The 26,988-nt window shown below is 38.9% G+C and overlaps 1 protein-coding gene across 7 annotated transcripts in view; it reads left to right on the top strand.

Annotated features, from left to right (window-relative positions):
- The window catches only part of RNF38 (ring finger protein 38), a 125,452-nt gene extending 108,108 nt beyond the window's left edge, over positions 1 to 17,344 (top strand). For 6 of the 7 annotated variants that reach the window (XM_076362926.1, XM_076362921.1, XM_076362925.1 and 3 more), the window contains 6 exons: positions 878 to 1,039; positions 4,091 to 4,197; positions 5,785 to 5,869; positions 7,387 to 7,508; positions 8,419 to 8,518; positions 13,859 to 17,344. In XM_076362926.1, coding sequence (XP_076219041.1) covers positions 878 to 1,039; positions 4,091 to 4,197; positions 5,785 to 5,869; positions 7,387 to 7,508; positions 8,419 to 8,518; positions 13,859 to 13,921 — 639 coding nt within the window. In that variant the 3' untranslated portion in view covers positions 13,922 to 17,344. The remainder of the gene's footprint in view (positions 1 to 877; positions 1,040 to 4,090; positions 4,198 to 5,784; positions 5,870 to 7,386; positions 7,509 to 8,418; positions 8,519 to 13,858) is intronic. The other variant, XM_076362922.1, reaches the window with a different exon arrangement.
- Positions 17,345 to 26,988: the final 9,644 nt, after the last annotated feature.

Genomic DNA, 26,988 nt, shown 5'->3' with positions numbered 1-26,988 from the left:
GCTTGAGTTGCTTACTTAGGTTATTGATTAGGCCTGCCTGTCAACTTTCAGCTCTGGCAAAAAGCTTGTATGTTAGTGGTTTAAGAATACCTTGTTTGCAGAGCAGTTTGCTCTGCGTAACAGGGAAACAGAATATTCCTTTGGTTCCACAAGGTGGCTTTCTTAGCTGAATTTCTTGAAATGATGGAATTCAGTGTCAGGAACAGAAAGGTGTAATAATGAAACAATGACAATTCCTTGTTATTTCTTGAGCACTTTTGGCCCTGACTGATGTACTACAGTTGACTAGATTACAATACTGAACTGGAATCTCTTGCTTCTGAAACCTCTGGACTGTGTGTTCTTAGTAGGACTGCTTGCATGACCCTTCTAGGGAAGCATCTGCTTGATTACTGAATATCATTAGCAGTTTAATCCCCTGGAGTCGCCATGTTTCGTCTCCACTTTTCAGGTTTTCTGGCACAATTTCAGTTCTTGTCTATGGTTGTTTATTTTTTTCTCTCGCATAGTTGTACAGTGAGAGCAGCCTGGCAAGAAGGAGAGCAAATATTTGTCCTGAAAAATGCAAGACACAGGAAATTACAGCCACTCCTATATTTGCTAGATCGCATAAATTCCTGGTCTATAAGCATGGCTAGCTGGAAAAGGTGAATTTATATCAAATGTGTAGTGTTGTCTTTGCTTTTTGGTAGTGTTAATGGCACAGGAATTGTTCACAGAGTTACTATGTGAAACTGAGTACAATTATACCTGTAATTCCCCCCCCCCTATAAAATTGACCACAGCAGCTCAGAATATACAGCTGGGATTGCAGTTCTTTATTGGGGAAAAATTTTATCTCTGTTATTGCAACAAAGCCTATCTCTTTTTTTTTTAGCCACTTCAAAGAATAGAAAATGAAGTAGAACTGCTTGGAGAACATCTTCCTGTAGGAGGTTTTACATACCCACCCTCAGCCCATCCACCAACATTGCCTCCCTCAGCTCCTCTCCAATTCTTAACCCACGATACTTTACACCAGGAGGTGTCATTTGGTGTAGTAAGTATTGTTTTCTGTGCTACATTCTCATTCATGCCACATTAACATCCTCTATCTTTATTCTATAGTACATTTTGTTGAAAAGTGGCACTTCTTGCAGTTGTATTCCATTATTGGCTATAGCTGCATACTGTGGTATTTTCTTTAAGCTTGTTGTAATCAAATTAAGAGTAACTTAATGATACCAGCAAATGATTTCTGATAATGTTATCCACAGAATGTGGTAGCAGTTACTTAGAAAACATTCCATGTTGCCACACAGTCCAGGACTTCTACTGAAGAAACTAATTAGTACAGTTTAGAAAAGCTGCTGTCACTTTTAGTTAATTCTTCATCGTATGTTGAGTTTCCACAAGTCAGGAAAGCTAGAATGCTTTAAAAATAGTTCTTCTCTAGAGTGTTTGCAATTTGCAGGCAAGCAGTTGTATAGAGTGCTTCCATAATTTAGACTGCACCATGTTATAAAGACAGCCAAGCTTGCTTTAAGCCAACTTTCTAGGAATCTACAGGCAGTTCAACCACAGCAGCACAAAAAAAATGAAACCTGGTGCAGGATGAAGTCTGTGCTGAATTGTGCTTCTGTGGTGTGTCCAGTATCAATGCTACCTCTAGGATCTTTGTAGTGCGCTTCAATCTGCAATTGTATTAGTCCTGAGATTTTGTTGTTGTTGTTTTGTGTTTTGTTTTTTTAAAAAAATCTCTCCTGCCTGTGTAATGCTTGAAGAAATAACTAGAAGTGAAGTATAGGCCCTGAATTTTTTAATGTTTGACCTATGTATCAAGTTGACAGAAGGTTTTAGAGACATATTGTTATTTAAAATTTTAAATGAGAATGAAAGGCCCTGTGACTACAGAATATACAGATAACTTCTCTTTAATTAGTCCCCTTGAAATCACACAACCTAGTTAAATGCTTGCTGCAGTTTTTATAAAGGTTCCAATAAGTCTCCACCATTTAAAAAAAACACTCAGCTCATTGTTAAACTAAAGGTGTACAGATTTTCAGTGAAGTTTTCAGTCACTATGAGTCACTCTGGAGACAAAGACACTTAAAAACTTCCATAAACTGCTTGTATTTTATTCAATACGCTTGTTAGATAAGTTACAGTCTAATCACAAACATTTTGGTTGGAGTGGGGCTTTCTTGATTTCCAAGTTCAGTCTTTAAGGTAGATAAGGAACAAAATACCGGGTTTTTGCACATTATATAGCATTTGTCCTCTCTGATGCTTCAGTTCTGGGTTGTATCGCTGAGGAATAGAATAGAGAGGTATTACAAGTAATCATATGGTCTTTCATAAAGCAATCCTAAATCTTTATAAAATTTTATTTATATTAAAATTATGATGGAATGGCTGCATTTCTGATTCTCTTCCATTCAGTGAACACAATGGTTTTTAATTATATTTTTGGATTGCAGAATTCACAAAGCAGTAAAATTGATATTTGCTATGTCTAGTTTGAGATCTTACTTTCAAGAAAAAGACCCTGGCTCTTTTACATTGTGTTTATATTCATATGTAAATTTTATCTATGACCATGGCTACCTATTAATAACATTTCCATTGTAAAGTTAGGGGGTTTTAGGTTAGTCATTGGTGGTGTTGGGCTTTTGTGTTTTATTAAATTTCAAATGTGGAAGAAGAAAAACATGTTAGTGAAGACTTGGAGTGTTCTTTGTTTCAAAAAAAAAAGTCTCAAGGCCTTCAAATATGAATTCAGTAGTGGTACATGTATTTCAGTTTTAAAAATTACTAAAAAAATTTAGTACTTTGAATATTTCTGGAAGAATATAGTTTGCATTTAAGTGGAAATTTTTTACCATGTATATCCCCATTTTAGTAGGTAATGCAAGGAATTTTGAACAATTATATAATGAAAATAATGAACAATATAATGAAAATGTAAATATACAAGTAAAGAGCTTAGCATGCAAATGAAAAAAAGTATGACAGTAAAGCCCTGTTTTATCCATGGAAAGAATACATTGAAGCTTTAGGCTTGACTGTCTCTTTAGGCGTTGTCCAGCTGCAGAAATTGTACTGATTAAACTCTCCATGTACACTTGAAAGGCTTCAGCCCTTTTTTAACATAAATGTAAATATACACCACTGCTTAAAAGTTGTTTTTAAAAAACAGGTTTTTTTAAAAACTTTTTTTTTTAAAAGGCTTCTTTTCTCAACCACCTGTGCACAAGCCTGCATAATAGCACCAGGCATAAAGCCTGGGCTTTTATATTTACAAGAGAGTCAGCAGTTCAAGTCCCACTTCCCAAACCAGCCTGCATGTAGACTAAGCACACAAGAGCTTGCAAGGATTTCTGTTGTGTGTTACTACTTTTTCACATGGAATGGTATGATTGTGTGTTATTGATGGGAATCGTTTCAAATTGAGGCTGACGTTCTTTTGCATTTGAGCAGAGGCTGGATTTTTTAAATAATGCTTTACTGAAAGTGGATTTCAATATTCAGATTTCATTTTATTTCATTATTAAGAAAACAAAATGTTGAATCACAGTCTCACAGACTGGATGAGGTTGGAAGGGAGGTCATCTGGTCCAACCCCCCTGCTCAAGCAGGGCCACTTAAAGCCGGTTGCCCAGGACCATGTCCAGTCAGCTTTTGAGTATCTCCAAGGATGGAGACTCCACAACCTCTCTGGGCAACCTATGCCAGTGCTCGGTCACCCTCACAGTAAAGAAGTATTTCCTGATGTTCAGACGGAGCCTCCTGTGTTTCAGTTTGTGCCCATTGCCTGTGGTCTTGTCACTGGGCACCACTGAAAAGAGCCTGGCTCCGTCTTCTTTGCACCCTCCCTTCAGGTATTTATATACATTGATAAGATGCCCTTGAGCCTTCTCTTCTCCAGGCTAAACAGTCCCAGCTCTCTCAGCCTTTCCTTATATGTGAGATGCTCCAGTCCCATCTTAGTGGCCCTTCGTTGGACTCTCTCCAGTATGTCCATGTCTCTCTTGTGCTGGGGAGCCCAGCACTGGACACAAGTTCCAGTTCCACAAGTTCCAGTTGAAGCTTATTTTCTTCTTTCTTACAGCCTTACCCACCTTTTATGCCTCGAAGACTCACAGGGCGCAGCAGATACCGATCACAGCAGCCAATACCACCACACCCTTACCATCCCAGCCTATTACCTTATGTGCTGTAAGTTCAAAGTACATTTGCTTCCATGTAGGCTATTAAGAAGTCACGTGACTTTCAGCAAGAGTCTTGGCACTTTTTATGGTTGGACTGTACCAGAGAACAGGCATAGTTCAGCTGTCCCAGAGAGGAAGAAAACTTCCATTTCTGTGTAAATTTTTCAGCCTATTTTGAATAACATACACCCTTGAGCAAGGAGAAATATAAGTGAACAGTTTTGTCCAATGTAGTTTTGTAGATTTTTTTAAGGCACAGTAGCCTCTTGTTTCTGAACTCTTCGTAAAATCTTCAACAAATTTTAAAACTTGGTTCTTGGACACTCTTACAGAGGCATGGTTACACTATAGGATAAAGTCCTAGGAGTCTTCACTTACGGAATAAATTCATTTGGTTTGGTTCTTAATTATGAAACACAAGGGTGGGAGCTTTCTGTGATGTGTTACTCCTTATTGGCTGAACTGCTGATCTGTTACAGCTGTTGAATTTCTGTTCTTCCTCTGATTAACTGTTTCTGGAAAATATGTGGGACAATTAACATTTGGGAATTACCTGTAGTGTGTTATGGTAGACCCTCTGTGGGGGAATTTGGCTATATGACATGAAATTTATTACTCTTCTATGTTCTGTTTTGGAAATAAGTATGAAGTGTTTGGGAAACAAAGAGTATTTTCTGGTGGCAAAGGTGACATTGACAAGGAAATAAGCAAACATTGGCACCAGATCTGTAGTTTCTCTCTGTGCAATTTCAGACGTGGCATGAAAATGGCACAAGAAATCTGATCCAGTGAAGTTGTTCAACTTTGCATCTTACAGTCTGAGAGTGATGTCATAGCTTCTTGCCTGTCCATTGAGGACACAATGTGGCTCAGTAATTCCTGGTGACTTCAGTGGGATTTTAGTATATATCAGTGCTGTGAATTTGTGATTTCTGTGTCTGTGCATTAAGTTTTGACCCATAGGACTATCTTGGGAGGTAAAAACACTTGTTGAATATAAAACCAGAAAAACATCTTTCTCTTGCCTCTCTATCTGAAGAGATTCTGCTTTGACCAATATCATAGTATGTGAGAAAGTGAGTTTGTGCTTGCCTTCAGTATGGAAGTTGGTCCAGTAGCATATCCTGTTTATCTTCATTGTGTGTTTTAGGCTTACAAAAGTTTCAGGGCTTTTCTATTGGAGAGCTAAGTGAACTTAGGATTCCTTATCTTTGCTGATATTTTATCCACTTAAAGAAATAAAACATACTTAAAACCAGAACGTCAATTCATTGTCAGTTTTAGTTCTCCATAATCTGTGATAATCAAGAGATTAGTTTTTGTAATAATGCTGAGCCTGGTTGGAAGTACCAGTTGAGACACACATGCAATTAAAAAGGCAGCACTGTTAGTATCAAAAAGTGGCAGAATTAGCTTTTTCATTTGACTCTTTCACTTCAAATGTCTATTCTTGACTTCAAACTTAACATTTTTACCAGTTCTGACAACCTGTTGATTTGAGAGGGATCAATAAGGTAACTTTACCTCTGCCAGATGTTTCTGTGCTTTCCTTCAGCAAGATGCTGAACCTTATCATTGTTTGCTCTCATGGTAGATCAATGCTCCCAGTGCCACCTGCAGTTGGACCAGCTTTCAGCTTTGAGTTGGATGTGGAAGATGGAGAGGTAGAAAACTATGAGGTTGGTGCGCAAACTACAACTACCTTTAAAGAACGGATGTTAGCTCAACAAATACATAAAATTTCATTATATTTTGCTTTTAAACCTGCTTTTGTCTTTCAAATAAATGCAATGACTGTGAAGATAGAATCCAGAAACCATCCTTTCAGATTTTTTTGCAATACTGGATATTAGAAGTGCTTAGCTTTATTTTTTGTCTATTGCTCTTTCCGAGAATCCACCCTTCCAGGCTAGTAATCATTAAATTGTTCAGCTTTTATGTTCTACATGCTACTCTTTTCCTTTTGAATTTTAATTGATTTTAAATATCAAACAGAAGTGAAGCACTTTCAAAAGAACAGGGTAAGTTGCTGGGTTTACGTGCATAACTTTGCAGAATAGTGTTAATACAGAATAGTGTTAATGTCATAGGAGTAATTAATCTAAATGTAATGGTTATAAAACTGCCTTACTGCCTTTTCTTCTTGGCCCTCAGGAGGGTACAGTAATTCACATCTATAGATGTAGAACCCTCTTTAATATTCTAAATAATTATGGGGCAGTCCCAGCTGTTGTGTCTTTGCTGGTTCTGAGACTATTGGATTCCATTCAATTTCTCTTCAAACAGCCATCATCAGCCCTTACTTTTGCATCTCTTTGCCTGTGCTCCCCTTAACAGCTCTGTGTAGTTGCACATTTTCAGTTTAACAATGAGCACTTCTGTAATAAGTTCTGTGTTAGTTCAGAACCATCATCATCTTACTTCTTAGAATTTGGGCCCTAGGTTTGACAGTATTAGAAAACCCTTTGTGATCAGTACCGTTTGCAGCTTTCACCAAGTCTTTTAACTTTTCTATGCCTTGGTTCTCCATCACGTTTATAGTGATATTTTTCCTAGGTCCCTTAAGAAGGAGTGCAAGTTACATACATGACAGAGTGTGAATTATTTACATGAGAGGCTTTTAGTTGCAATGCTTGGCTTATAGAAAATGAACATAAAATTTAGCAAAAAAAGTGCTTGAAGTTTGATGGTATGTATTTGTTTTCCAGATTCAGGATAAAATCACCGTATTTCAATTCAGGTAGCCCAAGACATGGAGTGGGAATCAGAACCTGTCCCATTAAATTCTTGGTTTCTTTCACAAGACCAGACTTGCATATTCTTAGGAAGCAAATTTGTTGACGATTTTTTGTGGTTACCAGCACTATTAATTTCATAGCGGGGTGAGGGGATCCTTCAGAAGCAAAATACTTACCAAGCTGTGCATGCAGTCACAGGACTAATTGGAAGTTGTGTCCTGGAGGTTTTGAAATCCCAAAGAGAACATCTTACAGAATTAGAAAGATGGTTGACTTCTGAAAGACTTGGCATGGGGCTTGTGTTGTAGGGGAGAACTAAGATTCTAAACATTTCTTGATAGAAGGGTGTTTTGTGCTACCAGCTGGGGTATTGAGGTGTAATGGCAGCCCCATCTCTAGTGGAAGCAGAGCCTGTCTGAGCAGTGAATTTTTAAATGTCCAGTTTCCATGTTTTGCAGGCACTGCTGAATTTGGCAGAACGTCTGGGAGAAGCCAAACCACGAGGATTGACAAAGGCGGACATTGAACAGCTTCCATCCTACAGGTTCAATCCAAACAACCACCAGTCAGAACAGACATTGTAAGTACATTGGTCTCTTTCAAAGGTCCATAATTTAGGTGGCTGTATTTTCACTTCTTTAACTTGTAGCCTGAGCTAGGCCAGAAGGGCTTTAAAAGCAGTCATGTCAGTAAGCAGTTTCATTTTCTTTTTTTTCTTGGATTGCTTTCCAGATCAAATACAATTTATCCTCACTTTAAAACCTCTATCTAGTCTCACATCATTTAACTATGTTTCAATTCAGTTCCTCGCCATTTAAAAAGTTAAAATTAAAGAAAGATGTTCTAGGTTTTGTTCAGCATACTAGACATTAAAGTGACATTGTCAACTTGGAACTTAGCCTGTGTTAAAATAGCTTCAAGTGTTGAAGTTTCAAGTGCTCCTGATAGAGCTTGGTCAGTTTAAGAGTGCATCTTGTAATTTTTAAAGCCCATTAACTTACTGTGTTCAAAAGATCTGCACAGCCAAGTGGAAAGGGCAGTATGGATATGAAGGTAGTTACAGTGACTTAGTACCAAATGCTGTCTAATGTTTTAACTTCAGTGTAAGGATTTTTCTCTGATATTCCAGTTTCAGTGACCCTCAGCGTGAATTACTAGTATCAATAGGGAGTGAACTTTATAGATCATCATCTCCGCCATTTTGAATTGTGATTAAACATCTGTTCTATCGATTGGGTCTGTGAACTCCTGTGAGCAGGAGCACTTGCTTTGTTATTTGAAAGCACAGAAAAAAAAAAAAAACCACAACAGCAATTCTCAGTTTACATTGTCACACTACACATCTTCAACCACAGATACAGATAATTGTAGCTCTTTACCAAGGGGTAAAAGAGCTACCATGTTGCAGTCATACCTGTAAAGTTTTGTATGGAATATGTATTTGTTGTTCTTACACAGCAGATACATTTGAACTTTGTTGTCTTTTTTAGGTGCGTGGTGTGCATGTGTGATTTTGAGTCAAGGCAGCTACTTAGAGTCTTACCCTGTAACCATGAGTTCCATGCCAAGTGTGTCGATAAATGGCTGAAGGTAAAAAAAAATAATAATCCTATCTTATAGGGAATTCATTATATAGTTGGGGGGAAAAGGGTGGGGGGTGGTATTTTGCTGTTCCACTTCATTTCATCTTGTTTCACGTTTCCAATACTTAGGCTAGAAATGCCAACAGAGTGGAAGCACTGCCTACTTACGATATCTTTCTAACAACTGATGAAGGAAGTTTCTTTATAATCTTTGGAACAAGGAAAAATGAATATGATTATTTTCATTGACAGATCTTACTGTGTTTTCCATTTGCACAAAACAATGACTGTGAATTCAAGTAATCTGTGAAATTAAAGAAGACTTGAAAATAAAAAAGTAACATAATAATATAGGAAGTATAAATGAGTTTCTGTGATGATGGTGGCTTTAACCGTTTTATATATCCTGCACTGCAAGAATGAGTACTAATACCTTCCTCCCCCACTTTGCTATTAACGTTAGGTTCTGGGGCAAATAAAATGTGTTATGTGTGTACATACATGTGTATGCATATATACATACATATAGAAATGTAATATATACAAATAGAAATTATAGTTTTACAAAATTATGATATACCCTTCCAAGAGAATTCGAGCAGAAAAGAAAGGATCTAGAATCAGGGCAGCCCAGGAAGAGGGCAGAGAAAATAGCAGCAGTACAGAAGGTGTGAAGAACAGGAAATACAAATAAGTAGATGATGATACACAGACATCTCTACAAGCTGCATTAGCCAGATCTACTGCCAACAAGGTATTGATCCCCATCTTGCCTCACCTTTTTTCGGTATTTTACTCTATTCAGCTTTAGTTTAATCTGTGTGTAGTCTGTTGTGTAGAACATTTGAAACTGCAATGATCCTATGTTAATACAGGATACAGTCCCTAGAGAATTACAGATGGTGTCGGTTGTTTCGGAAAAAGAAATTAAAAACCCTTGCCTTTATGGCTTCATAAAAGCAAGAAAATGCACTTCTTAGGCATACACTAAAATACTTGGTGCAGAGAATGAAAAAAGCAAGTTAATATTGACAGCATTCTTTTGGCTGACAAGACATCAAGAATAATGAGAAGGATTTTAAAAACTGGGATATTGCTGTTGGGCTACAGTACCCACAGTAATGTAAGGCTTCTACAAAAGAGGCCAGTGTGAATGTTTCCACAATAATTCTCGTAACTTTCAGTGGAACTGGTGTTCTTCAGTATCTGAATCCATGTACATACTTGAGAATCAGCAACACGAATATAAACACCTAGTTGTTTTATTGTCAGATTAAAAAGCCACACACACACCACACACACACACATAATATTATCAATATATCTATGCTAGATGTATGATGTTTTATTCAGTAACTGCAAATTAAGAGTGTATTGTATCTATTCAAGTGGTATTCTCCAGTGTCACCCTACTCCTCTCAAGGAGTGTGCATACTAGATTTGTCAAGTCTTTTCATTGCGTGAAACTTCGTAAGTCATTTGTGGTGCAGACAAAGTAACCAGGGATAGTATTCACTCCATTTTATGAAAAAAGAACTGAGATCATTTAACATAGCCTGTGAGATAGTAGATGCTATAGGTCTGTAGGTTAAACTGATTATATGGGTTTTAAAAAAGACAGCTCTTTCCAGGCTTTGCAGCATTTGCAGCATAATCTTTTGCATTAATATGCAAAAAAATATACCTCTGATTCATAGAGCCCCTGATCTGCAGATTTCTGGAAGTTGGAAGAACATGTCAAGGAAGTATCATGCATGCTTGTCATGTTCTTATGCTCTTTCTTATGTGACATTGGTCTCAAGAGTCAGACAAGTATGTTAAATTAAGCTTCTTTGGGACTCAGTGTGACAGTTCTACAGTTAGATTTAGTACTTTCAACTGGTAATGAACTGGCAATCGAATGCAGAACAGCAAAGTGAAAAAAGCAGATTTAGTTTAATCCTTATTTTCATAATCGTAGATGTACTGTAGTAGTGGTGAAACAGCTTTTTTCTGATGTTCCTGTCCCAGCTTAGAAACTATGTATTTTCTAACAGATCTTCAAGTGTGGTATTTTCTAAAGGTTGTCTTATCATAGAAAAACTCTATGAGCATAAGAGTGTCAGCTGGGTGGGGGAATGAGGTGAAAGATACGCAATCTAAACCTAAAAAGGGTGTAGTTATATCCACCTAGAACTGCCTGTATTGATATTGTGTATTCCAGAGCTGGATGCAAAATAAGCTAGACAAAGTTAAAGCATAGCATAAAGGTTTAGCGTAGGATTGCTAAGGCAATATATTTACACCATGTGCGTTTAGTTACACTGGTACAAAGATGGTGTATGGAAATAAAGATTATTTTGCTTTGCAAACTATAGCAAATTACATCAAACACCAGCCTATTTTAGTTACAGCCTCTGTCTAAACTTGGTTACAGTTAAGCAGCAAACATCTGGAAGTGAGGATAACTGGAAGATATTTTGGGCTATAGTTTTGCTTCTGCCTATTCCTTTATGTATTTGACAATTTGTTTTATATGTTGATAGTATAATTATGTCCATAGCCACTTAATTCACATCATCCAGCCGACATCATGTTGATAAATTCTGCAAGGGAAGGTAAAAATCGTAGCTTTCAGTACTTGTAACTTTTTTCCACAAGGTAAAAAAAGAAAAAAGTTACCAGTTTGTCCCTGTGTTTTACTGATTTAATCTTGTTTCTTTGAAGAAAGTATTTGCTATCTAGAAATATTCCTAGTATTTCTAGAACTAGTTCTAGAACTATGGCATCAAGTTGATTCCTTTTAAGTTTCACCATGTTAGTGAAAGATTTAAATAAGAGGTTAGTGATCCAATTTGATTATTTAAAAAAAATAAATCCTTATTCCACTGCCTGTTGGTGATGATGGAGCAAAAAAAAGGTATCTAAGAAAGTTTTGTGGTTTGTCTGTGCATGAAAGGTTTGATCTGCCCTGCTGGTATAATGCTATGTACAGAACCACCCTTTTACGTAGTGTGAGCAAGTGAGAGGAGATGTTCTTTTACAGTGCATTAGGTTGCCCACTTTAATTTATACTTCCCTGGTTAAGCAAGGTTAAAGACTTGTGAAAGAAGATGTAATGCAGTGGAGGAAACAGAATTAACAAGAGTGAGGTTATCCTTTTGCTTTTCATAGTATTGTCAACTCCCATATTTCACAGTATTTGGTTATTTCTTAATATCCTAAATCCTTTAGTCAAATATGAATACATGAGAAATCTGTTCTATTGTAAAGTAAGAGTTAGTCATTCCAAAGGAGAGCTTGAAAACATGACCTTGTCTTCACCCTGAGGGTTTAGAACCAGATAACAAGGAAAACTTGCCTTTATATTTAACATTCTGATAGGAAATGCTGTATTATATATGAGAAAAGACAAACTGTAACTATAATTTAACTTTGTTCTGATGGACTAACACCAGAGTAGTGCAATGCTTTTTAGAGGATTCTAGTAGCCCTACAGATTCATTATTCTAAATGCACTTCACTTTAGCTATAAATTTCTACAAAATATAAAAAAACAAATCGGTTCATTGTACAGCTCGCTCTCCTTACAGTACAAAAAGTAAGTTTGCCTCAAAGAGTAGCTAGTTAGAAGGTCAATGTTACAATATTATGTCCACCTTACTCCTCTTTTTTGCGCCAGAGTCATGTTAAATGCCAGGAAGGGGGCATGAATTTCAAGAAAGGCACAAGAATGCAACTAAATTTAAAACAGATGGTCATGCAGGATCTCAAGAAGTTACTTAAAAGGCAGTGCTGCAGTGTTCATGAGTATTCATTTTATCCTGGCACAGTGGATTTATTTCTGCAATTCCTATCAGGAAATTACTCCCATTGAATGCTCTGTTTCATGCTACAAATGGTAGATACTTAATTATTTATCTAAGCAAGTATGTCCTGATTCATTAATCCATTGAATTTTGAAGAACATGCCTTTTTTTTTAAAAGTTATATTAGCTGAATTATGTCTAGAATAATGCAAGTACAAAGTAGTGACCCAAGTAATGGCATTGTCCTCAAGTAATTTCAAAACTGCTAGTGAAAGAACAAGAAATAAATGTTGAATTGATTCTCCAATCTATGCTTTACAAAAACTATAAAGCAATAATAACTACAATATAAACTATAACACAGTAATAACAGTAGTAATTGGCAGAAAAAATATACCTTCATTTTAACTTGCATTACTAAATAATGTTTTTTGGTAATAACGTGTTACTTTCATTGGCATTTATTGTTTGGATTTGAAATTTGTGGCAATGATTTCTGAATTCTGGCCTGCAGAGCCACATTTCTTGATGCTCTCACTTGTACTTTCATTGAAAAATTTGGCTACCTTAGAAAAACTTAGAGTTGACAGTGGTTGGTCCTGCAATTTTGGGAACTATGAAATACAGAATTTGGGGCAGGAAAGAGTTCTCTTCACTCTGCCCTTTGCAAAGGAAATGTTTTATCATAGATGTTACATACTTGTTCGGGGCTTTTTCTCATCATTTGCCAAAATGAAATTAGCCTTTATTTGAAAAGGGGAATGATAAGGCAGAATTTCAAATACTTTCCCAGTAGCTTAAGGAATGTTACTTCTCATCTGTCTTATCTTCTTAAGGAAGCTATAAATGTAAAAGGGTCAAAGGACGTATTTTCAGTGAGTGCTTTACTGAAGGGCTAAATTTAGACCTGCTCGTGTGTGTTACTTGAATACCTGTTTTGTCTTCTCTTTTTTTTTTTCCTTTCTCTTTACTAAAACCCTTTTCATTTTTCCCTAGTTTGCTTTCAGCTTTGACCAAGTCTATAGGATGGGTTTCTGTGAGAATAACTGAATAAACAGAGTATGAAGAGATGTGATCCCTGATCAGTAGAGCTTGTGACAACATGACACCCTCATATAGGACATTTATTTGCAGCCCAAGGTTGCTAGTCGGGTTTTGGTGGGTTTCTCTGCAGCACACAGTACAGCTTCTTAGTTGCATCCGATTGCAATATACTATAACTATGAATCTGCATTAATAAAACCACCATCACTTAGATAAAGCCTAGTTTGCTGTTTTGCTTTAACTTTAACGATAAAAGGCACTTTTTTTTTTTAATTGTAAACATAATTTTGAATTGGCAAACTTAGCACACAACTCTAACATAACAAAACAAACTAAAAAAAGGCATAAGCACACTTTGTCTTCTCTTGGTTTGAGTACTCTTGAATTGCTTTTCAATACCCAAGTGCTGAAGGTAGCAACCTCATCATGGTCACAGATGTTCAGTGTAATAAACACATTACCTTAACTATGTATTTGTCTGTACAGTAAATCCTCTTTTGTTTCTGGTTTTACAGGCAAATCGTACCTGCCCAATTTGTAGAGCTGATGCTTCGGAAGTGCATCGTGATTCAGAATGACCAATCTAAGAGCACAAATCTGGTTTGAGTGTTCCTGGTGACATGTATATATGAACTATCTATTGAACTTACCCATGTGGCTTCCAGCCTACCCTTTACACAAAAGGGTCAATGGACCTTACTTTGCACTGTGTGACTTAATCAATTACAAAGCTTATAACTAGTCTTCACAGTTACGGGATTGTTATACTAACGGTGTGATTGGAACTCCAAAGATATATTTTTTTTTTTAGCTTAATTTTGTGTGTGCACTAACATTCCCTGGTTTTTGTGTGATCATTCCGAGTGTTGCTGCGAGATTACTGTGGACGTGATCTTTTAGCATGTGCTTTTATATAAAAGAAAAAGGAAAAAAAAAAGTGGTAGCTCCAAACGGTATAGCAATCTACCTTATATAGAGCCTTCAGATACTGTGAGTGGGAATGAATGGTGTGAATGTGTGTTTGCTTGTGAGAGGATGCGTGAAGTGTGCTTGTGACTGAGTGTGTATGTGTGTTTGAGAACCTATATACCAGCATGTACTGAGAACGTATGTGTGTAGTAATAATTATGCTGCAATGTATAATCTTGTGTGTTATTTAAACAGTACTAGTACTGTACACTGGTTCCTTTCCTTGTGTTTGCAGTTGCACACTGAATGCAATGGGTGCAGCAATTACAGACATTTACTATTTCCTCCCCAATGTACTTACAGGTATAAAGACCTTTCTACCTACTATTCAAACAGCTGTTATGCTTCCCCTTCATTGGAGGCTTTAAATGTGTACCACTAAAGAGTGCATTGATCGTTCATACATGAGTAACCTTGGGGTTTTTAGCATATGTTACAAAGTCTGGATTTACAAGTTATTTTATCTATGTAAAGTTGCAATATTGCACAAATCATTTAGCAATATTAACATTTTCAGTTGCTAATGTGAATATCAATGCTTTTCTGTTCTCCTTTTAAATTTTTCTAGCTGGGTTTGCCAGTTATGTGCTTCTTCCATGAAAGGAAGCAGAAAGGACACTGAGGGTCTTGTGCAACAGCTCTTCAAGCTTGGCCATTGTACTTGCTAAGGACATAATCTTTTAGCTTATAAACATTGGCTTTAATCACATACATTCTTTGTCATTTACAAAGGAGTTTGTATACAACTAAGATAACTTGTAACAGGTTACAATTTTATTCCTGCAACTTCATGAATAAAATAAAATTTTTAGCATTTTCTCAGAGAAGTAGAACTTCTGATTTTTTTAATTGTATCACAAGAGAAGGTGGGTTTTGGTCACTAACTGCAGAATTCAGTTGCCCTGATGCTGCTTCTTGCCCTTCCTTATTTCATGATGAGTGTCATATGAAGAAGGAACTCCATTGGTTTTTGCAATCGAGTTTCCAGAGCACTCCACTATAGGAGAAAATTGGAACACCTTCCAGAACAGTGCTGTGAAATAGGAGGTGATAACCTCTATTCAAATGCTCTGAATAATGTTTTATTTGGGTTATTGAAAAAAAATTAGCTTCATTTATAACATTCAGACTGTTAACATCTTCGACTTGTTCTAGCAAAATATTTAGGTTTATATATACCATAGTTATTCAAAGGATGCACTTTTTGCAACAAAATTATTCTCCTACATTTAGTGTCATTACTTTGGTTGCAGCAGCACAAGTGACACAATTAGCAATATCGCTGCAATTTGCTGCCAGTCTCAGCTTTAAGTTTATTCTTTATCATTTCTGATGCTTTTGTATGCTGCTATGCTTTAGTATCAGTTATAATTTCAAACAGTGTTAGATGTTCTCCATGCTGATTTCCCTCTTTGAAGATTCTACAGACCAGTCACAGCTCCTGGTGCAGATAAAATAAAAGCACAATTTTGCCCCATTTCAGATGCTCTTCCCTCTGGTTAGTTATGCAGGTGGTTCTCAAAAACAGCGAGTCTTTCCTTACCTATCCATACTTAAGAACACTAAATAAATAAAAATGCTGTTACATCAACTTCAAAATAATAGAATTTCTCCTCTCTTCCAGTGGAGTTAAAGAATAGGCTTTTCACAATAACACCTAGCAGGTTAAATTACATGTAATAAAATTTATTTTTTTAATAAATAAGGTCATGTTGTTTAAAAAGCATATGCCACGTATGTCTTACAAAACTTAGGCTCTTTTATATAGCTGCAAAAGAAAAAATCCTCTGTGTATGGATTTAAACATAACTAACACTACTGTGCTCAGTATTCAGTTTGAAGCGTGGAAAGAGGGCACTTTTCCTAAGCTAGATACAAATGAACAAGACAACTACTTTCCCTTGGCTTCAGAAGAATGTGTTTTTCTGAACTGGAAAATCTTGATGTGTAATGTCCCTTTTTCCCCAGTAAAACTCTGTGAGGCAGTGGGAAATCTAGGAGATAGAGGGTCTAAGTTGGTAAAATCCTGAAATTAATTGTTGCACTCTTATGGCTCATCTCTTCTGGAATGGTTCTTTCATTTGCATGGGACTCTTGCAGATGTATGTGGACTTGCTTCCTGTGGTTAGTGTGTATAAACAGGACACATGCATATGTTCCAAATCAGCTCAGACAAGGTACAACCAAGTCCTCTCTGTTGTGGCTGTCAAGGCAGGGGGACTCATGTTCAGCTGTTAACTGCCATGTGTTATGCACATTCGTGTGTAATTCCACAGCCTGCCATGGTGCCTGGCAGCACCTGAATTCAGCAAGACTTTTTTTATGTTTATTGCCTTTCTGCCATGACCTGGCTCCTTCTTCTCCAAAAAAAAAAACCGAACCCTGTAATATGTTTGCTTTATCATATTGGCACTGCTGTGTTTTTTGCATAAACTGTCAATTTAATTTGACATTTTAGTGGATATTAAGGCCTACAGATAATTCCAGTGTCTCATTTTGTGACTTTCTTTACAAAAAAATTAAAGCCTTTTGTTGTATGCCATTATGTACAGGCTCTTGAATGTGATTTCACAGCTGTTAACACATTGTGTAATACTTAAGATGAGATTTACCAAGCTCTTTAATTTTAATTGTAGAAAACACATTTTTGACTGAGTTATCTTTGGGCCTTTGTAAAAACTGTGGGTTTTTTTTCTTTGGTACATTGTTACCTCATTTTGCTACTTGTGTTTCAGATTTGCTAATGATTATGAAAGCTTGTGGATTTTGTTGGGATCATATTTTGTCAAGTGTTTTCTTTAAATCATACTCTATTGTATCATTTAACATGTAGTTTTAAATGTATTATAAATATCTGTAACCAAATCATTTGAAGGCTTGATAAATTTTTAACAAAATTTGTACATTTTTTATGAGAGTTACTAGTAATGCTTTACTAGGTAGTGCAATGAATTTTTATTTTTAATCCCTGTGCCCAATTTTGGAGTTGAAAGAGTTGTTCAGTAATAAATGTATGATGTACACTTACACAATATTGTCCTGTTCTTTCTCTTAGAAAGAGGTGCATTGTTTTCTTTCGTTACTCTGCATATTTCTATGCATGATCATGCAACTCTAGATACTGGCAACAGATGCTTGTGTTGTGGGGGGAAGTTTTGCCACCTTAATTGTAGTGCATGACAGACTTTTTTTAATCTACTTTGAGAAATCATAAAAAGTTATATGAAATGTTGTGTCATATTTTTGAAAGTGTGAAATAACTGTAATTCATAGAACTCAAAGCCTTGCCTAAAAGATCAGCTTTCTAAAGATGTTACTTAGTCAAAGGAAAATTTGCAGGGATGGAGGTGCTCCTTAGACATACTATTTGCACTGTGTGTCAGCTGAAGATGTGTTACACTTTGCAGTGCCCTAACAGTGGTAAAATTGCATCCTGAGTTAAGGATGAGACTGAAAATAAGGAGTTTGATTAGCCAGGGTCACACAAGAAGCTGGGGGTGAAACAAAAAAAAAAAGGAGGGTTGTTTGGGTTTGTTTTTAATGAGATAATGTAAACTAAGTTGACAGATGTGATTATTTAAAAGGTTTTCATTTACACAGGGCATTTAATAGCTTCATCAATAGCAGGTGTTCTTGGTACTCAAACATATTTGAAGATCCACTGGTGCTTTGAGAATCCTTATGTAAAGATTTGTTTACATGTGGTTTGGATTTATAACCCTGGATAACAACTAGTTTGCCCTCTTTCATACAGCAGATGTTAATTATTAATTACACTGTTGAAAATGGACAGTGCTGCCAGTAGTACTTACAAAGCTAAGGTACTGGGCTGCCCAGAACTTAGAAGTACTGGTGACTGGCTTAGAGCCTGTACCAGCAAGGCCCTGAGAGTAGAGCAGGGGTTCCTGATAAAGATCATAGAATATCTCGAGTTGGAAGGGACCCATAGGGATCATCGAGTCCCAACTCCCTGCTCCTCACAGGACTACCTGAAACTAAACCATATCACTAAGAGCATCGTCCAGATGCTCCTTGAACTCTTGACAGGCTTGGTGCTGTGACCACTTCCCTGGGGAGCCTGTTCCAATGACCGACCACCCTCTCAGTGAAGAACCTCTTCCTAATGTCCGATCTGAACTTCCCCTGATGCAGCTTCATTCCATTTCCTCATGTCCTGTCACTGGTCACCAGAGAGAGGAGATCAGCACCTCCCCCTCAACTGCCCCCCTTGAGGAAGTTGTAGACTGTGATGAGGCTACCCCTCAGCCTTTTCTTCTCTAAGCTGAACAAACCAAGTGACCTCAGCCACTCCTCATAAGTCTTACCCTTGAAACCTTTCACCATCTTAGTAGCCCTCCTCTGGACACACTCTAATAGTTTGATGTCCTTCTTATACTGAGGCGACGAAAACTGCACACAGTACTCAAGGTGGGGCCACACCAGTGCAGTATAGAGTAGGACAATCACCTCCCTCAAACAGCTAGCTATGCTGTGCTTGATGCACCTCAGGACACGGTTGGCCCTCTTGGCTGCCAGGGCACACTGTTGACTCATATTCAACTTGCCATCAACCCAAACCCCCAAATCTCTTTCTGTGGGGCTGCTCTCCAGCCTTTCGTCCCCTAATTTGTACGTATAACCAGGATTACCCCTTCCCAGGTGGAGAATCTGGCACTTGCTCTTGTTAAATTTCATACGGTTGGTGATTGCCCAGCTCTTTAGTCTATCCAGATCTCTGTGGAAGGCCTCTCTACACTCGAGGGAGTCTGCAGCTCCTCCTAATTTAGTATCATGGTGAACTTAATGTACATTCGACTCCTGCACCCAGATCATTTATAAAAACATTAAAGAGCACTGGCCCTAAAATTGAGCCCTGCAGAAACCCACTAGTGACAAGATGAACCGAAGTAAAGCTGACGTAAGTTTAGCTGTTGCCTCTGCACCAGGATTTTGTCCCTTTCCCTCTGGTCGCTATTCCTTGCCAGCACCAGCAAATGTATATGTACCGCAAACAACTTCTGAGGTGCAGCACCAACCTGTGTGAGATTCTGAGCACCAGGTTATACCCAGGCAGCAGCCAAATCTGTAATGCATGTGAGTTGTGCTGAATTAGGCAGTGCTCCCAGCAATGGAAAACTGATCTTTTTTGCAACAGAGTTAATCTAAACTCACCGTGCTCTACAAGTACAGACTGTACAGTTTGTACTGTAGCAGGGACATGTTTTGTAATATATCACAGTGTTTGTGCAACAGGGAGACCTTTGGCAGAAAGACAGCTGATCCCTAGGCAGCTTCCTGCTGTACCTTTCCATGCAAAAGAAAGGATGATGTTTGACTGTTTGACTGGAACCTTCTGCATGGGGAAGTAAGGCTCAGAAAACATACTTGTCAACTGGTAGACAAAGGGCCAAGTCTGTTTGCCTTGCCAGACAGTCTTCTCACGGCCAAATCTGTAGATTTTCTGCCTTTGTTTCCTGTTGAGTATACTGCTCTTTTGCTGTCCCCCACACAACCACTTTCAAAATCTAAATCCCTTAATCTTGAAACAAACACCAAGCCAAACTCCAGCCATTCTATAAATCCATGAGTAGCATGTACCTTGTAACCCCAGCAGTTGTCCTTAACTTTGGCCAGCAGTGAAGTTTTCTTCTTCCCCCACATCTCTGTTCTTGCTTCCTTGGAATACATATAGCTCTCCATTCCTGGCAAACATAGTGTTGATGAACCTATGTCTTTTTTCCCTAGGATATCTTCATACAGTACTTTGTTGGAAGCAATCTCTCCACTTCTTGCAAGCTGACCGGCTTGTGGCCTCAGTAACTACCACGAGTCCAGTTTTACTGTCTTTGCAGATATGATAAGCAGGAAAGCACTGATCAGAAGCTACTATATCTTATCTATCTCATCCATGCAGCTACTGAACCCTTAGGGTAGTAGGCTGAGCAAGTATGTGTCTATTTGTACATATTCTGTGTCATCTATGTATTCTTTTGCAGCCTTGTTGCTCTACACCATTGTCAAAGCAGGATTTTTAACTTGCGTTGTAACATCTGTTTGTCCAATACTCTTGTAGTAAGGTCAGCAAAAATAGGGACCATCTAGCAGCCTGTCTCAGTTGTTGTCAAAGCTGGACACTGGGGTACCCTGCAAGGTTTTATCAAGAACTTTCTATATCAAACCATGGGCAGTGATTGCTTAGTAACTAACATTGGTAGATCTCAAGTGTTGATTTCACTGGAGGCTTCCTGCTTCTAGCATCAGCCCACTTGCTGGCTTTTTACCTTTGTGTTTTAACTTCCAAGTTGGGCAGAAGGATTCAAGAATGCTATAAACTGTCCTAAGCAAAAAAGCTTAAACCCCCCTTCTGCAGTTAAGTTTCTGGTATCTGCCAGCATCAAGTTATGCAGAGGAGCCATCACAGGGCAGAGAGTCAACTGGTGATGGGATTGTAGAAGAAAGTTGTAGAAAGGAGTGGAGGTCCCACAGGGTGGAGTATATGCTCTGTTCTTCTGCACACAGTTCCTTCATCAGCCTCACCTCGATGCCCAGTAAGGTGATGGAACAGATCCTCGTGGAAGTTACATCAAAACATATGGATAACAGGGAGGTGATTAGGGACAGCCAACATGGCTTCACCAAAGGCAAATCATGCTTGACTGATCTAGTGGCCTATGGTGGAGTGACTGCATCAATGGACAAGAGAAGAGCTACAGATGTCATCTACCTGGACTTCTGTAAAACTTTTTATATGGTCCCACACAACATTCTTGCTGCTAAATTGGAGAAAGAGATATTTGATGGATGGTCTGTTAGATGGATAAGGAACTGGCTGGGTGGACATGTCCAAAGAGTTAGTCAATGGCTCAATGTCCAAGTGAAAACCAGTAACAAGTGACGTCCCTCAAGGGTCCATACTGGGACCAGTACTATTTGATATCTTCATCACTGGCATAGACAGTGGGATTGAGTGCACCCTCAGCAAGTTTGTGGATGATACCACGCTGAGTGGTGCAGTTGATTGACAGGCTTGTGGGAAGGGATGCCATCCAGAGGGACCTTGACAGGCTTGAGTCGTCGTCCCATGTGAACCTCCTGAAGTTCAATGAGGCCAAGTGCAAGGTCTTGCATCTGGGTAAGGCTAATCCCCAATATCAGTACAGACTGGAGGATGAATGGATGGAGAGCAGCCCTGCGGAGAAGGATTTGAGGACACTAGTGGATGAAAAATTAGATACTGAGCTGGCAATGTGCCGCTTGCAGCCCCGAAAGTCAACCATATCATGGGTTCCATAAAGAAGCGTGACCAGCAGGTCAAGGGGGGTGATTCTCACACTCTACTCCGCTCTGGTGAGACCCCACCTGGAGTACTGCATCCAGCTCTGGGGTCCCCAGTACAGCAAAGACATGGATCTGTTGGAGCGGGTACAGAGGAAGGCCACAAAAATGATCAGAGGGCTGGAAGACCTCTCCTATGAAGAAAGGCTGAGAGAGTTGGGATTGTTAAGCTTGGAGAAGAGAAGGCTCCAGGGAGACCTTATTGCAGCCTTTCAATAATTCAAGGGTGCTTATAAGACAGACACTTTTTACCAACGCCTGTAGTGACAGGACAAGGGGCAATGGTTTTAAACTGAAAGTGATTTAGATTAGATATAAGGAAGATATTTTTTACGATGAGGGTGGTGAGACAGAGAAGTTGTGGATGTCCCATCATTGGAAGTGTTCAAGGTCAGGTTGGAATCTTTGAGCAATGTGATCCAGTGACCCTGCCCATGGCAGTGGGGTTGGACTAGATGATCTTTAAAGGGACCTTTCCTACTGAAACCATTCAATGGTTCCATGAATGACATCAGTAAACTGCTTGAATAAAAAGCCCAGCCATGCCTGAAATCTATGGACTGGCTGAGACTCTCAAAAAACGATTTGCAAAGCCAGCAAAGAGAGTTATTTCAGCTTCACAGAGAAATCATATGTGTTCGAATCGGAAGAGATCATCATTGTCAAGGCAACATCTGCGCTAGAAAAGAGAAGGGTTATCTGTGAGCTCGGATACTTGCAAAGCCACATTTGCTGCACTCAAATATTTTGCAAAGAAGGTTCCAGGAGCATCTGTAGTTTGGCCATGAGTAGTCCTAGCCTGAAGAGCAGGGTTGCCCTCAGATCTTCCTTTCCTATCTGCTCTGTCCTCCCACCCTCTTTGTGTCACAGCATCTCACTCTCTTCCTCAGCCTATAAAGTGGCTGTCTTAGCTGATCCTGCTTTACCACTGCTTGTGAGTCTTCTGGCATTCTCAGTAATTAGCTGACAATTTCTGTTACTAGTTTGTAGTAAATCATATCACTGCCTCCAGATTCTGCATCCCATATGTTTTTTTGTGGTCCTTTTTGCCTGTCTTACTTTCACCTGCTGGCCACAACTCCAGCTTCTCTACCTTGTGTATCTGCTGTAACCCTCCTTCCCCCACAGCTCACACTGTGGTGCACACAACCATGTGACCTTCAACTGTGGGATCTCCTTGCATCAGATTCATGTTTTTCATGCCCACAGTGCTTATCAACTGATTTAGGAATGATACTATGCTTAAGAACAGAGAGAGTTCCTTATTCCTTATTTAGTCTTACGTATGCTAAAGATGTCCTTGGCTTTTCAGGGGCAGTGGCATTGCTATAGCTTTTGTCCAATTCTAGCCTTTGCTAACCTTAATAGGTTTAGATTGCCTTATTTAACAGCGTAAGGATCTTCCCTTGTCAATTATGGCATCCATAAAGCTCTGTGCTTTTTCAAACATGCAAATAGAATGTGAGTCACCAATTCTGAAATACATGTTCTGCCTAACACAGTCTTATGTGCTGGCTTTTGCAGTGGGTTGCACTGTGCCACTTACACTCTACTACGTCTCACAGTGCAGTTTCTCTTTCTGAAAGAACTCGTGTACCACCAGGCTTCCGGTACCTAGAACCAAACTGAGCAGATTTTCATTTTGAAACGAACAGCTGATGGACAACCTGGAGAGGTAAAGCACCATCCTGGCACCACTAGAAGAGTCTAAGTTAACAGCTGTGCAGATGTCCAATTGGGACAGCAGAGGCTGATGGTATGTTGTGTGTCAGACAAGCAGTGTTAAGGTACCTGGTTGCATGTTGTGTTGACCTAATAGCATATAAACCTTTCCTCCAAGCTTCTAGTTAGCATACTGTATTTCAGGTTTACTAACAGCTAAAGATAGCCTCATGGTAGCTCATTTTCCTGTAGCAATTTGACCAGCTACTTCAGAAAAGAAGCAATAAACCTCAAATAGCACCACCCAACTGATGTCAATCCATCCTGGACTCATAATAACATCTGCTGGTGTGGCCTTGGGAAAGCAGTATTGGGTCAGCAGTATTACCCAAGATGTCAAACTGGTTTGTCTGTATGATTTGGTAAATTCTTTTATATGCAATAACATTGCTATTTGAATAGTTTTGCTAGAATGACTCCAAACTGAAAACAGGATGATTGTCAGTATTGGTGTTGCTTTTACATTTGCTGCCGCTGCTCTTACGTGCAAGTAGGGTTTGGGGAAGCATAGTTTTGAGTGTATCTGCCTTCTTTCTTTGGCTTAAAGCACCTGCAGCAAATCTATGAAGAGAAACAGTGAGATAGAAGAAGCTTCATGGGGTATCTCCCAGGACATTTGTCATGGAGGACTGTGCTGAGGGATGCCTGAACCCAGTCAAATTGGGGTCCTGGGTGTTGTCATGAGCTCATTTGGTGCTGGCAGGCCATGTGTTAAGTGTCAGAGAAAACACTGCAGCACAGTCATGTGCAAGTACATTATAGCTCCTTTGCATCTCCAGAGGAATGTACACTGAGAAGTGAAGTGCCTGATGCATGCAGAGAGGCTGGTACCCAGAGGTTTGCAGAAAGGTGAAAACTGTATTCTAGCAGGAGGACCTTTCATATACATGAAAGGTTCTGGGAAGAGTCAGGGAAGCTATACATGAGTGCCCTACACTTAAGGTGGTGGTAAGATAGCCTACAGGAGGATCCCACTGCAAGAGCACAATATCCCAGAGAAAGTCAGCAGACAGGAATAAGTGAGAAAGTTGTGAGGTGGATGGATTAGGCTTTAATGTTCTGAAATAGACAATACCATGTACTAATGTCTAGTTGATTTTATCAGAAATAGTCTGTTTGATACTGCAGCACTGAAAACAGTGACTTGCCACAGAACTGCTGCACCCCCTGGAGCTTCATCTCTGAGAGGCACATGGAGATCTGCCTTTGTGCTACCCAACATTTCTAGAGGGAGTGAGCTTGCTGCAGGTTAGCCAGCTGTCACTGCTGCATGAAAAGCATCCAGTCGAGAAAACAGGTATCCAAGTGTTTTTGAGTCATGTGGTGTTACAGATAGGAAGTGAGGTAAAAATACTTGAACTGAGATTGTGTGACACACTTAGAAAAGCATGTCAGAATAAGAATATGCAGCATTCAAGAAAAAAAATTAGCTCCTTTCAGGTACAGGAACTGGTTAAGTCTTTTAGACAGGACTGAATTTGTGTGGCCAGGAGAAACATATTCACCGAACCATGTTTGGTGGTTTGGAGGTTGTTTGATTTTTTTGGAGAGGGGATATGGGGAGAGATATTAAGAAGCAATTCAGAGCTTATTTGAGTACTAGGAGCCTGGGCCATCATGTAGTCTTGTTCAGTAACTGAAGATAAACTGCTCAGTTCAAGAGCTGAGGCCAAGAACTGAAATGAAAAGGAACTACACTCAAAACAAGGAATGGAAATAATTTTTCATGCAACAGACTAGTAATGAAATGAGATACATAGCATAATGTTGGTATGGCTTACCATCTTAAAAAAAAAAAGACCCTTAACAGTTAGCTGTGATAGCTTTGCATAGTAATTAGAAAATATTTCTTTAAAAATTCATATAATAATCATGTTAATTGAAAGAGGTAATTACGCATACTGGTGCTGCTAGAACATGTGGCTTTGCAACACCTGAAGTATTAGCTCTCTTACAACTTGCTCTTGCTCTGCAATTTACTCACCTGCTGTTGATCATAGGCCATATCCCTCCTGCGTACAGAGGGTTATTACTACTCTTTTGCAACATATGCTTCCTTTCTACCTATGTCTAGTCCAACATGGAGAGCCAGGAACGCTTTGGGCCTGTATGATTTCAAGATGTGAACAAGTTTGCCTGGCCTTAAGACATTTTGCTATGTCATTTTCCTTCCAAAGAGCAAGGCCAAATTCAAAAAATGTATATACTGCAAACTGCCCTTCATCTTCTTCTGTACACCATGGCAGCTTGAGGCAGCATCAGCAGATATAATGAGACATAGTGGGAAAGGAGGCTGCAGAGTATGAAAGGAAATGATTACTTTTCATTTTTAAGACTTCAACATGGAGAATGATGAGTTAGCAACAAAAGGAGTAAACGCAGTTGAGAACTACAAATGATACAGCATCAAGAAATAAAGATGTCAACTTTGGTCTCAGATAATTGCTCACTCACATACTAAAATAATTCTATCACCAGACCATCTGTCTGTGTTATTAACAGGGTGTCTGGTTCAACAAATGAATGGTGTTGGCATAGTATTTAGTGAGCTTCCTCAACACACAAAGTCATTAACTGTACATTAACAGTACACAAAAGGACAGGAAATCATATAACTTTTGTAGGGTTTGACATTTACTGACCAATACCAATACCACATGCTGAGAAAGTCACAGAGAACACAACACAAATATGCATTACAGTAATGTATTTGTAGGTCATCCAGTTCTGCATACCCTCATTTTTGTGTAATGTCCTCCACAAGTCAAGTTTCATCAATTTACTAATAGAAGAAGAGCAAAACAAATAGATAATTGTTGCGTGACTTGAATTTACCCCAAGGGACTGGGGCAGGGGGAAGAGACAGAAGCACAAGCCTTCAGGTTAACCAAAGGACACTGTGAAAAGGTTAACTGCTGAATTCATCCTGAAGTAGCAGGTAGAAGTGCTGTTTTACAAGAACTGCATGCCTGAAGTGAAAGGTATAATCTCTCCTTACCTGTTAAGAAAAGAACTGATTGATCTGCTTTGGTAAATCTTTCTCAGGGTATCAGAAATTTGGAGCACAGACAAGATTTGCTCATGCTGATTAAGTAGCATATTCCTTGGGAATCCATGTGTACCAAACACCCCTCGACTGCCTACCTTCCTGGGGATTGCCTCAGAAGTGGGATTTTGCAGTTGATCTCTCCAAAGTGAGCCCATAATTTTGCTTCTGATGGATTTTGCAGGAAGTGACGCCAAGGGGAATCTCAGCATCAAGTGTCTTAGATCACAGTGTCCCTGAGCTTCAGAAACACAGCTGGGTCTGTTGCTGATACATGACAGCTTGGCTGCTGGAATTTCTGCCCTCAGTTCATGGACTATTAGGTAGATGGCTCTGTAGGAGAGGGGAAATGGAAAGATACACTTCCTTTTGATCTTGTTTTAGGACCTGGAGAAAAAAAATGAGCCAAAAGGTGGCTGAGAAGACTGTACACAGACACACCAAGCCTCTGCTGCACTGTGTCCACTGGATGAGGCAAAAGGCCTCAACCAGTGGAATCGTAGAATCATTGAATCATTAAGGTTGGAAAAGACCTCTAAGATCATCGAGTCCAACCATCGACCCAACACCACC

The sequence above is a fragment of the Aptenodytes patagonicus genome, chromosome Z (assembly GCF_965638725.1).
Source record: "Aptenodytes patagonicus chromosome Z, bAptPat1.pri.cur, whole genome shotgun sequence".
In the NCBI taxonomy this organism is placed as follows: Eukaryota; Metazoa; Chordata; class Aves; order Sphenisciformes; family Spheniscidae; genus Aptenodytes; species Aptenodytes patagonicus.
The sequence above is the reverse complement of the archived record's forward strand: the minus strand, read 5'-3'. Positions and strand labels throughout refer to the sequence as shown.